General features: G+C 39.1%; 1 protein-coding gene across 3 annotated transcripts in view; it reads right to left on the bottom strand.

Moving 5' to 3' along the window:
- SGCD (sarcoglycan delta) overlaps positions 1-16,928 on the bottom strand; it is a 745,702-nt gene that overhangs the window by 719,883 nt on the left and 8,891 nt on the right. For all 3 annotated transcript variants that reach the window (XR_007476400.1, XM_004280990.3, XM_049707842.1), the window contains exon 2: positions 3,707-3,895. Coding sequence is in view for 2 of the 3 variants with exons in the window: in XM_004280990.3 (XP_004281038.1) it covers positions 3,707-3,895 (189 nt within the window). In the remaining variant the exon portion in view is untranslated. The remainder of the gene's footprint in view (positions 1-3,706; positions 3,896-16,928) is intronic.

Below are 16,928 nucleotides of genomic sequence, written 5' to 3' on the forward strand. Positions count from 1 at the left end.
TACATTTGGGACAAAGAAAACTTGGTTGGATGTTTTTCCAGATTGTTATAATGTAACGACTCTTCCAGCGTATACCCCTGGGGATGGCAGAAAATGTAAGTCTGACAGAAAAGAAAATTCTGGATGTCCGATCTTGGATAAATTGCCAAGTCCTCAGAAACACTTTCAGATGATGTCACTGTCTTGGTTTGTCATTACTCAGAGGGTTTGATTACAGTGTGAGATTTTCCAAATTATCAAACATTCCAGGGGTACAAAATAATCACCGTTTCCTATTGACAATCCTTGCATAAAGTGCTTAACTGTTGTCACATTGATTTCCTATGTTCGTTCACCCCACCATCACCAACGTAACATTGGTTAATACCTCATTCTTTCCCAAGATCTTCACTATCAGTAAATTATTATTTGTGGAAAAGAATTATAATTCTAAAAGAATGTGTATTAGACTGTAATTGACAGAGAATATGCTTTTAACGTACAGGGAAAGACCAATTTTCTGACACTTCAGCTCTATTTGCTTCAAAGAATTACTGCTATAAATTATGGCTAACCATGGCATTATTCTCACTTTAGTAAGTAGTTGGTTTTGTAAAGCTTTAAGAACTCTCAACTTTGGCAATCAATTTAGTTAACTACAGGAAATGGCCTATTTCATAGAGATTATGACCTTAATATCATATTGCTCCCCAAGCTCCCACACATTCAGAGTGAACTGGCACTCAGTATACATTTACATAGACCTCTCACTATTAAGCCTGACAGATAAAGCACACTCGAGAAGCCATATCTGTATCATATCACGGTTGTCAGGGTTTGACTTCATATTCTCCACCACATCCACCCTCAATTCTTTCGGGTTCTATAAATTAACTTTACCCCAAACTGGCTAAAAACAAAAAGAGCCCCAAACAGGGAATTAGGGGGATTCACGAGTCCCGGCTAAGTTCCAGTGGGAAGGTAATGAATCCTATCCTGTTTTATTTTGGTCCTACCATCCAACCATCTCACCAGCCAGAACCCGGGGGTATTCCAGAGTGTCTTCCAAACCCTCAACTCTTATATCCAAGCAGTAGTTGAGGTGTGTTGCTTCCATCTTTTAAATGTTTTTTGAATCTTTACTCTCCATCCTACTGCCCTAACTTCAGTCTTCTCCTATTTTATATTACAATACAGAAGGTTTTATACTTTAAAGCTTTTGAAATACAAAATAAAAACATCACAGAACATGCATATCGACAAAAGACAACTATGGTCCCTTGGATTTAAGACCAAACAGACTCAGGACACCTTTTAGAGGCCCAAACTCTGAGAAACTTTCTCCATTATATTGCATCCTCATCTGAGCAAGTATCTAGACTACAAATCTGATCACATCCTTCTCTCTCTGCTGCTTAAAATACTTCTCTGAAGTTTGCTTGTCTATAAAGTAAGTCCAAGTTCAAAAAGTGTTTACCTACTCTGATTCAGAAGTAGAAGCTGACGTGCTCCAATAGTCTAGAACATATTATCTTAGACCCCTACAATCCCATGGAAATTGTTCCTGTATCATCTTCCAAACTTAATATTGCAAAACAGAAGCTTAGTTTCCTAGAGTTTACTGCAAGTATTAAAAAGTGAGCCATTCTCCATCATTATAAAGCCTACCAATAATAAATGCTGGAGAAGGTGTGGAGAAAAGGAAACCCTCCTACACTGTGGGTGGGAATGTAAGTTGGTACAGACACTATGGAGAACAGTATGGAGGTCCAGCAAAAAATTAAAAATAGGGTCACCATATGATCCAGCTACTCCTGGGCATATATCCAGATAAAACTATAAGTCAAAAAGATACATGTGTCCCTATGTTCATAGCAGCACTATTTAAAATAGCTAAGACATGGAAACAACCTAAATGTCCACTGACATATGAATGGATAAATAAGATGTACATATATACAACGGAATACTACCAAACCTTAGAAAAGAATGAAAGAATGTCATTTGCAGCAACATGGATGGATCTAGAGATTATAATACTAAGTGAAGTCAGAAAGAGAAAGACAAATACCATATATCATCACTTATATGTGGAATTTAAAATATGACGGAAATGAACCTATCTATGAAACAGAAAAAGACTCACAGACGTAGAGAACAGACTTGTGGTTGTCAAGGGGAAGGGAGTCGGGGACGGATGGACTGGAGTTAGCAGATGCAAACTAGTATAAACAGAATGTATATAGAATGGATACAAAACAAGGTCCTACTGTATAGCATAGGGAACTATATTCATATCCTGTGATAAACCACAATGGAAAAGAATATAAAAAAGAACATATATATATGTATAACTGAATCTCTTTGCTCTACTGCAGAAATTAACACAGCAGTGTAAATCAACCATACTTCAATAAAAAAAAATGAGCCATTCTGATGCATTGTTTCTAACCATGGTTTATAGAATCCTCAGGAGTCAAGTACCAGTAGCACCTCCCATGAGTGATGAATGGAGGCCCACGGAAAAGAGATGTAGCCCTTGCTATTCTCAAAGTTCACTCTGCCTGGGAAACACACATACAAAGTATTGTCTGGAGTGATCAGTGTAATAATAAACACATTAATGGGGCTACAGAAGCATGAAGGAGGGGTTGTACCAGGCACAAAAGATGGAGAAAAGCAGCCCAAGAAGAAGAAATGGCCTGAGTAAAGGCAAGAAAGTCTATCTCTGCACAGGGTGTTAAGGATAAAAATAAACTTTATAATTCAGGAAAGGCATATATTTGGATTTTCTATTCTATTTTGAATTTTCACATGAAAACCTTACTCTTAATTGTGTTATGGTCACGTTTCCTTATCAAACAGGAGTTCTTTTTACTGCCAATGTAATTACTTACGTCTGCCATCACAAGAGGAAAAGCAAGTGTTTTCAGGGCAGCAGATTACTGCCCACTATGCCATCACTAATAAGAGAAATTATAATATTTGTACTGTTATAATCTCCAGAAAAGCTCTAGGGAAAAACCTCAGAGTAACTCCAGAAATCATTTTGCCAGGATTTTCTTTTCATTTGAACTTCAACAAATAAATGTCCAATCTGTAGAGTGGTCCTAAGTGCAAGAAATTCTTCAAAGAAGCATAACCACAAATTCTTTTAAAAAAATGTAACATGGCTACACTCTCGTTTCCATCCTACCCAAGCAGTAGGAAAGAGAACTGCCATCCTGAAAATGGAGGAAATGCCCCATGAACCATAGTAATGAGCTACCAGGTGGAAACAGACAGTGAAAATTCTTAGATAATCCCCAAAGACTAATTTTACTCTGATGTTTCAATCCCTACCTCACAAAAACTTTCTTAACCACCATTAAAATTTGGAAAAACTTACTACTTTGGACTCTATCACATCTTTCTCCTTGGATTATTTACTCAAAGTACTCGTAAGCTACAGATTACAGAAACACAGTTATCAAAATAGAAGGAAAGCATACACGATGGATCATAAAGGAAGGAAAATGCCGCAAAAGTGGATTACCAGCCTCTGAAGAATTGAGATCTAAAAGAAGTCAATCCCCACGTGTAATCTGAACAGCAATGTTTTTTCACCAAGATACCAGCGTACAGGTTATTTGAATCCTATTGCCATCACTTTCCACATTTCTTTTTCTTGCCCCATGCTTTCCCTTCCCCCAAGGAAAGCTAAAGAAAACCATGTGGTTTTACTTACAATCGTGAAGTTCATGACTTTGAGAATCCAGATGGTCATGGCCAAGTTCACCAGTATTAAAATCATCAGGAGTAGGACAAAGAAATACAGGCATCTTTTCCGCCAGCCATAAATCCCCACTTTGTATACCTGTGGTCCCTCGGAGCTGGGCATGGTGCTCCGGTGGTGGGTGTACTGTTCCTGAGGCATCTGAAATAAATGAGGTGAGAGAGAAGCACTCACATTAAACTGCTCAGAGAGAGAGAGGAAAAAAAAAGAATGGAAAAAAATCAACTGATGAAGAGATATGGCTGACTGCTGTCTATGTTTCCACCCTCCTGACAACTCTAAAAAAATCTGCTTCCCCTGGACAAAAGTGGCTCCTCTGGAGGCTTGCATGAGCTCTCCCGTTTCACGCAGACATCTCTCATGATATGCACTGAGACAGCCACATATATATATCACAGGAGGAGAGGGACCCGTAGGAAGCCATTTTCCAAATGATTCTTAGAATTCCAACATCTTTGTGAGGGAGACAAAGTCCTCAGGGTGAAATTTAGAATTCACCTGAGAAAATAAATTAACCCCAGCAGTTCTTCATGGTGGTATAATACTACTACTTAGCAACTGATTTGGGGGAGGGGGGAGGTAAAATTACCTCAAATGCAATCATTCTGTATTGCCAAAAAGTTAGTGGCAAAAGTAACAAATTTGATCTTCCCTCCATTCCAGAGTTCAAAGGGGTGCTGATGGGCACATAGATTAAGCCTCACTTGACTCAGGGATCTTCAAAAGGCGATAGATAGCCTGTGCTTAAATGCTTCCCTTGACAGAGATCTCACTACCCTTTTCAAGTGGTCCTTATGAGTTAGACAATTCTAATTGTTATCAACACATTTATTTAATAAACATAAAAGAGGCTCAAAGTCAAGTAAGGTGTGAACGTGCCTTCCAGGAGCTTGCAGGCTAATGGGGAGAACAAACTAGTTAAACAGTGATAATAGCAGAGTGAGATAAATTAGAAAAAAATATCTGCCAATATTAAGTAATATTCGAATCCCCTTTAAAGTAAGGAAGCTTTCCCAAACCCCCGCTGTTGACACAAATTATCTTTATACTGGCACTGCTAATTAGGTACCAACACAAATCTAAGTAAACTTATCACTTCTATAAAATTCTCCAACCAAAACAAATTTTAAAATTAAATACAAACAAAGCTGCCAACGCGTATCGTTCAAAATGGGAAATAACTGACTACTGAGAAGAGTGATGACTTGCAAAACTAAACAGCGTAATGTGGTACAAGGACCTTAGCACAGCATCTTCTGAGCACAGCATCCCTCCTCTGCCGTGAGCCAGGTGACAACATGGCCTCTACTGCTTTTCTCTTTTCAAATGACTGCACAAGCTTTATTTTGGGATTTTTACTTCATTTGGCCCTCACGTAGGCAGACTGCATTCTCTAGGAATGAGGTCTGTCTCTGCTTATTTTCATCTTAGTCAATAGCACTTACATTAGTGATATATGGTGCCAGAGGGACCATGGTGACAAACAAAATGTAGGCCCTAAAATCATACCCTTGGTTATGAGGTCATCTTCCAGATGGTTCAGAATATACTTATTGTACGGTTTTTAGATAATCACTAAAATGCACACATAAAATCTAAAACTTCCCCAGAGGACTCATGGCCTTTAGGCATCAGTGGAATTCCATTTGAAAAACCAAGTAAATTCTTACTTAAGGTCAACTCAAATGCTCAGTGAAGATCTACATACATCTATGTCATTGTAAACACTCCCCTAGCACCAAAATCAGGCCCTAATATGAGTATGTGTTCGAACATATGTGAGTGGAATGAATACGTGAAAAAAATGAATGCATAAATGATGAATGAATGAATGATTTCCCATCCACTATGAAATCTGCTGCCATCTGGGTGTGTACAAAAGTCCAAGCCAAACACCAGGGGGAACTTCTTGTTTGTATTCTTGCAAATTTCCACTTCAGTCTCCCAAAGCCCTGGCTTCCCAACCAAGCACTGAGCTTCACACTATGAAGGGATCTCAGTTGTATTACTCAGCCCCTTACAATTCTGCAGACCAGAGCTGTGTTGTAACAACACGGGAACACACCAATGTCATCTCTCACTGACCTTTTCACACACCAAGATCAATAAGAAGGGAAAATAAATGTCTTACTAGTCTGAAGGAAATTAGGCCTTTCTTTTCCATTAAATCATATTCTGTAAATTAAGGAAATAATCACAAAATCTTAGAATCCTATCTGCAAAGTCCTTTGATTCTAATCAATTAATTCTATGAGTCAGCTGACTTAAGACTAGAGAAGCTGACACACTTGTGCACGGCTCCAGGGTTTGTGGCAGGGCAAGGACAAGAATTGTAGTCTTTGACCTTTGCAGGTGTGAAGAACAGTGAGAAATTCTTGACAAATGAGTGTACAGAAGCTAGCGATATTGCCAGCACACCAGGTGCCTTTTCTCTGACATTTATCCCAACCGATGGGGGCATTACATAATTTAGCTATAAAATAGAAATGACATGGTCAATAAATATTTATCAGGCTGTGGATATGGACATCATACGTGTGATTTTTTTTTCATACACAGATTTGAACTTGACAGATGCAATGATTATCTCCACTCGGATTTTGCGATCCTGATGTACATCAGAGGAACCTGTGGAGCTTTTAAACCATCTACACTCAGGTTAATTAAATAATAATCACAAGGAATTTTTTAAAAAGTCCCCCAGATAATCCTAAAGTGTAGACAAGGTTGCATACCACTGATCTAGAATAATGTCTCAACCCTGACTATGCAGCAGAACCCCAAACTTTTAACAGATACAAAATCAAATTCTGAGCTCTACAATGGAATTGGAAAGCTCCCCAGGTCATTCCAGGCATTAGGGACAGCTTATCTTAAAATGCCTTTTTTGCTGTTGCTGTTATTAAGCCAGATACCTCCCTGGCTGCTGCTGCTGCTTTTTTTTAATTGACTTTTATTGAAGTATAGTTGATTTACAATGTTGTGTTAGTTTCTATTGCACAGCAAAATGAATCAGTTATACCTTTTTTTTTTCCCATAATACAACCATTTCAAGGCAAAAATCTTGAAATAAATTCTAGAGTATAAAGCAGACCAGCAGAGCTCCTTTGCTTAAAGCAAGAGTGAGGGCTTGGCCACCCCTGAAGCACTTCTACAGAACCTTCGGATTCTTAGAAACCACTGACTTTCCCCCCCATGTTAACTGACCAGCTGAGGAGCTCAAAGACAGTAAGGGGAAGTAGTGACCTTTCAAGCCACACAGTGAATTAGAAGCTGAGCGGGGATCAGAACCCAGATCCTCTGATACATGGTGTAGTGCCTGATTCTGTATGTCATGAGGGCTCTTCCACCAGCACCATACTTCCTGCCTACTTTAAGGAATCACATCAAACAAAACATTCCAGTCTGCAATTCAAGGAAGGAAGGAAAGACAGAAGGAGGGAGGGAGGGAGGAAGGAGGCCATGTTGTACAAATGATTATAATACAAAGTGTTGACATCACTTATATGTGGAATCTAAAAAAAAAAATAGTACAAATGAACTTATTTACAAAACAGAAATAGAGTCACAGATGTAGAAAACAAGCTTACGGTTACCGGGGGCGGTGGGGGGGAAAGGGATAAATTGGGAGATTGGGATTGATATATACACACTACTGTATATAAAATAGATAACTAATAAGGAGCTACTGTAAAGCAAAGTAATCTATTACTCAGTAGTCTGTAATAACCTATATGGGAAAAGAATCTAAGAAAGAGTGGATATATGTATATGTATAACTAATTCACTTTGCTGTACACCTGAAATTAACACAACATTGTAAGTCAACTATACTCCAATAAAATTATTTTAAAAAAAAAGAAAAAAGAATACAAAGTGTTGCCAGCCAAACAATATGGTAACAGATACATCTGTTATAAATAATCCTGCTTAGAAAAAGAAAATTTAGATAAGCTGAGTACATTAATTTTTCTAGTCAAAAACAGAAACATGTTGAAATAAGAAAAACTTATGAGGAAAGACAGACTCCAATCTGTGTTTCTTTTTGGTTCTTCCTGGGAGAAATCTGCTGTATAGGGAATAAAGTTGAAGTTTCAGGTCCTCCCTCATCCAAGTCCCTTCCATGGCCCCGGAAGGGGTCCTAGTAGTGTATTAACAGCCATCATACATTTTTGTAAAACTCAACTAAAGTAAGATGAAAAAGACCCTTTTTCACCTTCCCCTTATGTTGCGTGGTTTTGGAGGATTTACATGCATCTTGAAGGTCCGAATAAGAGGAAGTTGAATTGGGGGCTCGCATAGTTCGGGTGCAGTGGTATGTATTTACATGGTTTGCAGACACCTCCCTGTAGAGGTACATTATGCTAGCTCCCCTCGTATACGAATGTCTTCCAGGAATTCTCCTTCCATCCTTGGCTCCAACTCACCAAGCATGCTGTCATGAAGGTACATGACCAAAGGACACATTGCCATGTAAACACGTCCTATGATGGCCAGCACCAGAAATACGTGGATACTAGAGGAGCCAGAAGCTAGGGTGGAAATTTTTTTTCTAATCATCAGTTACGTAAAATTTCAAGTGTAGAATTCAATTCTCATTGACACCCAGTCAGAACAGAAATTCTCTCCTGTCAAGAATATACTCAATGCAGCACAGAAAATAAATGTTCCCCACAGTTTTTCTTTTCTTACGGAAATCATGGAAAAGAGAATTAATCGGAATTCTTGTGTTTTCAGGTTGTGTGCACCGTGTGACTGAATTCTGTACATAAAATTGCATGCTTTATGCTTCACAACTATCAATAATTTTTAAAAAAGTTTTATTGAAATCAGCATAGGAGACAATTATCTTTCTATTGTCTACAGAGGAAGTGGTAGCACCTTCATATGAAGAGGCAATCAAAGGATATGCCACCAAAAACTGTAGGAAAAGTATGTCAGATACTTAATATTATTTTTTCTGGATTTTATGATAGGTCAGCTTTTAAAAATTAATAATTTAATTTCCTCGTTCTAAGTACATAGTCATGTTTTCTTGAGTTTGTATTTCTAATTTTTTCAGTTTTTTCCTTAAAACAGCCCCACAAATTGTTCAAGCTTCGGGCTTCACCAAACCTGGAGAGTCCTCTGGTCCCTCCCATAAAGAACCCCAAGTGTACATCAAAACCTCAGTGGAACATCCTCATAAGACGTCACTGCCTAGCTGGGCTCAATGAGAGGTACACTTATCTGTGTTCCACTGGGAGGGATTTTCAGACTTTTGAACGTGTCAGAGCCACCCAGGCAAACAATAAGTGCAATAAATGCAGATTCCTAGGCTTCACGCCAAGGAATAATTCAGTAAGTCTGGGGTGCATCTGAGAAATCTGTATTTTTAACAAGCACCAAAACTGATTCTGGATATAAAAAGCCCAAGGACCACGTTTTAAGAACGCGAATTTACATCCAACACAAAAAAAGCATCCTTGGGCCATCTTTGCCTCTACTTGTGTTTTTTCTCACAGGATTACCCACCTTCCTCCCGTATCCTAAATGTATGCTTTGCCATCCCTCACTTTTTCACTGCATTCCTACCCTGGAGCTTTCATTTCCATTAACCTCTTTCAGCAGTATATTGAATATTATGCTCTTTGCAGCCTTTGGCGCTTGGTTTTTAAATCTCTTTGGCATTAAACAGAATCTTAGCTTACCTTTATAATCCTCTCCACATGTTGCCTAACTTTACTCTTATTAATGCCCAGGTTTCCAGGTGCTTGGCAAAGGCTAGAAACTTCATACTCTCATCTATCTAGTGAAATGGCCCATTCAAAAATCACTGGTGATGTCCCTGATCAAAATTCAATGCACTCTTCTTAACACCCATTTTCCTTGGGTGTTTGGTCATTGCCAACTTCCCCTCCTCCCCTGGAAATTTTGTCCTTCTTTGATATTCATGACACTTCTGGCTTCTTCCCTCTATCTTTGATTACTGTCTGTCTTCCCAAACTCTCCTCTCTGCCTCTTTCTCCCAAGTTCACATTATGAGTTAGCGTTCTCTTGCCCCCATCTCAGAGACAATGTCCAGTGTCATACTTTCATTTTGTACTTCTATGAGAATTAAACTCAACTTAGCACTTTTACTCCAGTTTCCATCTCAAATTGGACCTATCTAAATGTCTTTCATCCGTCTACTCCCTCATCAAATAATTATTGATGGTCAATCAAATTCCGTATACCGCGGGAAGGGGCTCAAGATACCACAAGGAAGAAGAGTTAACTTGTCTTTATGAAGCTCACAGGCTGGGTGGTGGGGGACTATGTGCAGTAAATGCTTAGAAACAAAATGAAACACGTGAAGTATCTACACTGAAATATATCTGGTAATGTTCAAGAGAGCATCACAGGATGAAAAGTATTTTATATACACTCATCTAGAGAAAACTTTCTAAGGATGTAACATTTATGCTGAGACTTGAAGGATGAGAAAAAGACAGCAAGGTGAGGGTAGGGGCAAAAAAAAAAAAAAAAAAAAACTATCTCAGGCAGAAGAAGGAAAGCAAAGGCAAGTGTCCCAACACAGACAAGGCCTGTGGGACTGGCTGTAATGAGTGAAGCAGAGATGGGAGTGAGATGAGGCTGAAAAGCTGACTCGAGTCAGATGATGCTGGGCCTTGGAGATTATAGTAAGAAGTTCAGATGTTACTGAAAAGTCATTGAAAACCCATGGCAGAATCTGAAACAAGGGAGTGATAATCTGATTTATAAGAGTATAGCAATGCCTAGACCACAACAGGTGCAGAATACATATTTCTCTTTTGATGTGATTAACACTCTTATTTTTTCCCCTCCCTCTATACCAATCATGCATCAAAGCATTCTCAAAAATTGAATAATTTAGCAAAAGTGAACCTTGATCAGTATAATATACTCCCCAAGAGGCCTACTTTTATCTGTGGCGGTGCACCAGGCATGTAAATTTGAAAACAGAATCTTTCTAAGCAAATACACTCTCTTCTTAAGAATCACAAGACAACGGTATTTTCCATCAGTCATTGGGAACTTCTTACAGTGTCATGCAACATATTTTACAGTGATATATGTCACCTCTCTGAATATATCCCAAACTCTTCCAAGTATTTAAAACTTCTTTGAACTCTAGTAGCACCTAAACAATGCGTGTGTGTGTATGCATCTATGTAAGTATATGTAATTACGCATGTGTATGTATAATTATACACACACAATTGCATATATTTGTTCAGTGAATGAATAAAAATCAAGCCAATGCTAAATTGCAGAGCATATCCTCCGGTAATAAGTAAACAGCTATAAGATCAGAAGCAAAGGAATGAAAACTTACACAACGTGCCTTTGTTTCCTAAGGCACATGCAACTATGATATATTGATATTAAGTAGGCTTAACTACAAAGCATTACTCTGCTCCTTCATGAGGCTCTTTTCAGTGTTCACCTGTTCATAAACAAATCCAGTTGACTTAAAGATAATCTGTTTTTTTGCACACAAAATGCAATAGGATTATATTTCCCAGAGAACGAACGTAGTGAAACTTTCTGTTGCTTTGCCATTAATACGGAGGAACCACCAATCATCAAGGCAATGCCATAATATAATAACCACCCATAACCATGGCTAATTACATAGTTGCCAAGTATAACACACATGGGACTTCCAAAGAAGGTCGTTCTGGATGGGCATTTTAAAAGCATGGCTTTGAGCTGTAACCTCATGGTCTCATGCATCCAAATCTTCATACCTGGGATCATGTAGCATTACAGAATCAAGGCCTTGACACTAACTTAATGTGACAATCTCAAGGAGAGGATCCATTTTTATGACTTGGACTTGTGAAGAACTTCCTCCTAGGTTGTGTGGCCTGGTTCCACTTCTGTCACTGCTCACACCACCAAGACCTCAGTGACTCTGCTACCTGAAGGTTTTTCCAACGGCCTCACAAATGTCCAACGTCACAGAAGCCATACGATTTGTACAAAGCCCATGCTCTCTATAAAGTGTTTACGAAGATCCTTGAGCCAAGCCCAGCCTAAGTGGTACCTGGACCCTGTAGCTGTTGCCCCTCTAATTTAGGAAGTCACATTAAATGCCCAGCTTAAGGCTCTCCCACACTGACCTTCAGAATGTTAAATCCCACTACTTTGACACGACTTTGACATCTTAACACAGAAACCAGCCTCGTCATACTCAAGTGGTCATACCCATGTTCACTCCCCTTCCTAAATCTGGTAGGTACCAAACAGTTACTGGAAGATCTTCTAGTGCCCTCCTTCCTACATTTTACCAGTTGATAATAGGATGATGGAAGGTCTTGGGGCAGAAACATATACAGCTGGCACATTTCATGGGGCTGAACACCTATTCTAGAATAATACTGTTAGAAACCATCACTTTCTGTCTACGTTGTGTTTTTGTTTCAGCTGGATTCTTCTTCAGGAGAAGAACACATGTTTTCTTTATTTCCTCCCCAAATAAAAGAGATATCTAGAAACAGTTACAGTACCTGCATTATCAGTCTGCTGTGCAAGAATGCATTATGTTTTGAGGGATGATTAAAAAACAATCAGTAAACCTTCCAAAGACATATCAATGCTATCAAGTTTCCTGATGATTTTTCTCTGGAGCCTATAAAATTTTATGGGCCACGATCCACTCTACTAATAGGGTTGAGGACAAGGAAGCATTGGCAGGCATTTTATTAAGGCTTGCTAGACTCTTCTACCCACTAGGCTTCATAATGTCTTATTCCGTAAGGGGACTTATGGGAGTGACGACTGCAATTCTCTGTACAGTTACATACCGTGGGGCAAAGAAACGTGGCAAAGCACAGACTTGTCTGTGGAGGAAACCCCGATCTCAATCTTTTTTTTAAACAGAAAAAAAAATCTTTGATCATCTACTATGTGCCAGGTACCACAGCAGATCCTGGGTATATCTAGGTCTTCAAAAGGAAGAGTAAGATATTTCTGTTTTCATCAAGCTTGTATATTAATGAGAGACATGGACAGTAAACAAGTAAATGGATGAAACCATTAGAACTAAAGTTAGGTGGGAGGAAGGAAACACAGAAGGTTCCATGACAGAGAGGAGAGAGTGAACCACACTGGTCATGGAAGGCCCTTCTGACCAAATGACAATTAAGGCGAGACCTAGAGGTAGAACAAGTTTTCCAGCAGAGGACAGAGCAAGCATTTCGGCCTTAAGAGCATCCTCAAGTTAAGCAGGATGGCCAGCAGGGTGGGCACTGAATGAGCTCAGAGGAAAGGGTAAAGGAGGGCTTTGCAGAGAGAAGCTGTGGACTAACTATACTCTGCCTTCTACGTTATGAAGAGTACAGAATTAACGTGGCTAGGCTAATAAATACATTCACTTACTTAGAAATAAGACAAGTGATACAAATCAATTGAGCTAGGGTTTGTTAACGCTGCTGCGGCACCTTACAACTTCCAGAACATTTAAAAGTAAACATGAATTACATCACTGTTTACAACTGTAACCAGTTTATATAAATAGCAGGAAGAAGTTCTCTCCCAGGTTCATTACAGTTTCTAGAGTTTGTTGTAAATCTAAGTCATTTTGGATTATCTTGGCACGTAAACAGTTTTCCATTACCAGGTTAATTTTGAGGTCTCAGATTTCAAATTACCTGCTTTTCAAGGGTTGTTTTCATTCACCCATCCATACAAGGCTTCAGTCTTGGATAGCTAACGTTTGGCACAATTTTGACAATGGTAATAAACTCCTCACTTTTAGCTCTGATATAACAATCATCCAGAAAAGTAAATGCCTATTTGTATGAAATGGTCCAGGAATGGCATGCTCTATTTAAACAGATATTTGGACTAATTTAAAAGTGAGGTATTTCATCTTTTAGTTTTTTAAGAATTGGAATATGTAAGTGTTGAAGAGTTTTTACTGCAAAAAATTAGACAAGTGCATGCATTTAAAAGAGCTGAAGAAGATACAGTTAAGAAAACCTTTTTCATTTACACTTTCAGCCTTTCTCCATAGAGGCAACTATTACCAGCCTTCTTCTTATCCCTAAAGAAATGTTCAATACACATACAGCCTTTATCCAATATATACATTCAAAGCATACATACACACATTTAAATTTTTCTTTTTCACAGAAAGAAGGGCATATGTTCACTCTTTATTGTTCTTCATCTAAGTTGGTCCATTTACATAGCTCAGTGATAGTCCCACAAAAAATACAGAAGTCTGTTTCTTCTCAAAGTTAGTTTTAAATTGTATGTGCACATGATATTTAACTTAATCAACTCTTTAGTGGTGAACACAGGTCGTTTCCACTAATTTTCTGATACCAATGCTCATTTAAACAAATGAATACTTATGGGTATTACCATGTGCTGGCACTAGTCATTCAGTGGTAAAAGACAGATTCCCTGCCTCTTGGACCTTACATTTTAGTGGAGGAAATGATAAACAGATAAACAAACATCTAGTTTGTCATACTTATTCTTGGGATAATTCTTACGAATAAAAAAAGTAAAGCCAGAGAAGGGGACAGGCAATGACCAGGGAGGCTCCTGTCTGTAGGACGGTCATGGAAAGCTCTCTTTGGTGGAGATATTTGATAAAAAATCATGAATCAGCAAGACAGTAAAGCATGAGGACGTCTGGGAGTAGCACTCCAGTCAGAGGAAACAGCACCAGCAAGTGCAAAGGCCCTGAGGTAGGGGCTCACTTGGCATGTTCAAAGAATAGTGTGGCTAGATCAGAGCATACAAGGTGGAGAGTGTTTGAAAATAAGCTTGGAAGTGCAGGCAGAAGGAATGCACATTGGGTCTTATACGCCACAGTAAAACCATAGGTATGACACTGATTGTGACAGTAACCATCAGAGAACCAAGGTGCAGGAGTGATCAGATTTTCACTTTGGAATCACTCTCACTGTTCTGTAAGGAATAGACTGCAGGGGCCAAGAGTGCCAGTAGAGAAACCAGGGGCCTGTGACTCCTGAAGTCACCCAAAGAGAGGTGACAGTAGCCCAGATTTGGGTAGAGGTTGAGTGAGATGGTGGCCAGTAGCTGTATTTGGAATCTGTCTGGAAAGTAGAGCTAACAGGATTCGCTGATTCCCTAGACGTAGGGTGTGTGCAGGACAGGAGTCAAGGAGAATGCCAGTGTTCTGTCATGAGCAGCAGAGCGAATGATGGTGCTATTTATCAGGATGGGGAACACTGAGAGGATAGTGGCTCATGGGGCAGGAGGCAAATGGAGTGTGAGGAGAGGAGAGAGAGAGACCTCTGTTAAGTCACACTGATTTTTGAAATGCACAGAAGAATCCATGGGGGTGGTGTCACAAAGGCACATAGAAATGAAACTGGAATTCAGGGGGAAGACGGCTTAGAAATGAAATGTGTAAATATTCTGCATGTATTATTTAAAGCCACAGGAATGGGGCATATAAGTTTCACATATGTCCAAACAGAGCGCTCAGAGAAGCCATGAGACGCTGAATTGCTAGGTTAAGGTATGCATGAGAGAGTGTGTGTGTGTGTGTGTGTGTGTGTGTTTTATAGATGTTATTATCAAAGTTCTCCTCCAAAGTTCAATACGTCTTCTATTTAAACTCAAAATATTTATCTCTGATGAATTAGAAGATATTTCAATATAATTACAAACATTAATTCTCACTGTCCTAGAGATTTAGATGTGTGAGGTGTCAGCTGAAGTCATTTCAGACAGAAATATCTTTGTGAAACACACATACATATTTGTTCTAGGCATTTTCACATACATTAGCTCATACATTCCTGACAGCACTCTGGGGGATCAATCTTATTAAAACTATTTCATAAATTAAGATACCGAGGTACTAAGGAATGAAGGGATGTTCTCAAGGGTTCCTAAGTAGTGAGTTGGTTAGGGTCTGGACTCAAATTCAGGCCCAATTTTCCTTCCAGTAGACACAGAATGAGGCAAAGACTTAGCTTTCGCTGAATAAGATGCAAGGTATTTACCACAATGTTCATTGAAGCACTGTTTACAATAGCCAGGACATGGAAGCAACCTAAGTGTCCATCGACAGATGAATGGATAAAGAAGATGTGGCACATATATACAATGGAATATTACTCAGCCATAAAAAGAAACAAAATTGAGTTATTTGCATTGAGGTGCATGGACCTAGAGTCTGTCATACAGAGTGAAGTAAGTCAGAAAGGTAAAAACAAATACCGTATGCTAACACATATATATGGAATCTAAAAAAAAAAAAAAAGGGTTCTGAAGAACCTAGGGGCAGAACAGGAATAAAAACACAGACCAGATGTAGAGAATGGACTTGAGGACACAGGAAGGGGAAAGGGTAAGCTGGGACGAAGTGAGAGAGTGGCATGGACATATATACACTACCAAATGTAAAATAGATAGCTAGTGGGAAGCAGCCGCATAGCATAGGGAGATCAGCTCGGTGCTTTGTGACCACCTAGAGGGGTGGGATAGGGAGGGTGGGAGGGAGACGCAAGATGGAGGGGATATGCGGATATATGTATATGTATAGCTGATTTACTTTGTTATACAGCAGAAACTAACACAACATTGTAAAGCAATTATATTCCAATAAAGATGTTAAAAAAAAAAAGATGCAAGGTATTTAGAATGACCGTTTAGGTATATTTAGTATGAGATGCATTTAAAAACGGCATATACACTGCCACCACCTGATAACTCTGTTTTCCTCAGGTCCTCTCATGGCACTATCACAGGCATTTGGACACATCAAAGAGCAAAGCCACCGGTCCCTAATCTCATGGCAGTGACAGGAGGCAGCGATGGGAGAGACAGATAATCAACATGAAAATCATGTTTGAAACTTCTGTCATAAGACAATGGGGGCTACGGGTAAAAGAGCAAAAAAACAAAAAAGACAGGAAAAGGCAGATCAGCAGTGGTAGCAGGTGAAGAGCTGGGCAGGTTCCACCTTTAAGAGCATGAGAGAGGCTGACCTCATGGAGAAAGTACAATAATATCTGAGCAGACTGGAAGGAACCTGGAGAGTCAGGGAGATCTTTGCATAACACTTTGCATAACACTCAGACATCATTCTAAACGTGGTCCTTGACACTGTAAGTTGAAAACCAGGAAAGAATGTAAACTGAACACCCTGAACAGGAAAAATAATTTCAAACACTGA

Source organism: Orcinus orca, chromosome 3, assembly GCF_937001465.1.
Source record: "Orcinus orca chromosome 3, mOrcOrc1.1, whole genome shotgun sequence".
NCBI classification, from domain to species: Eukaryota; Metazoa; Chordata; class Mammalia; order Artiodactyla; family Delphinidae; genus Orcinus; species Orcinus orca.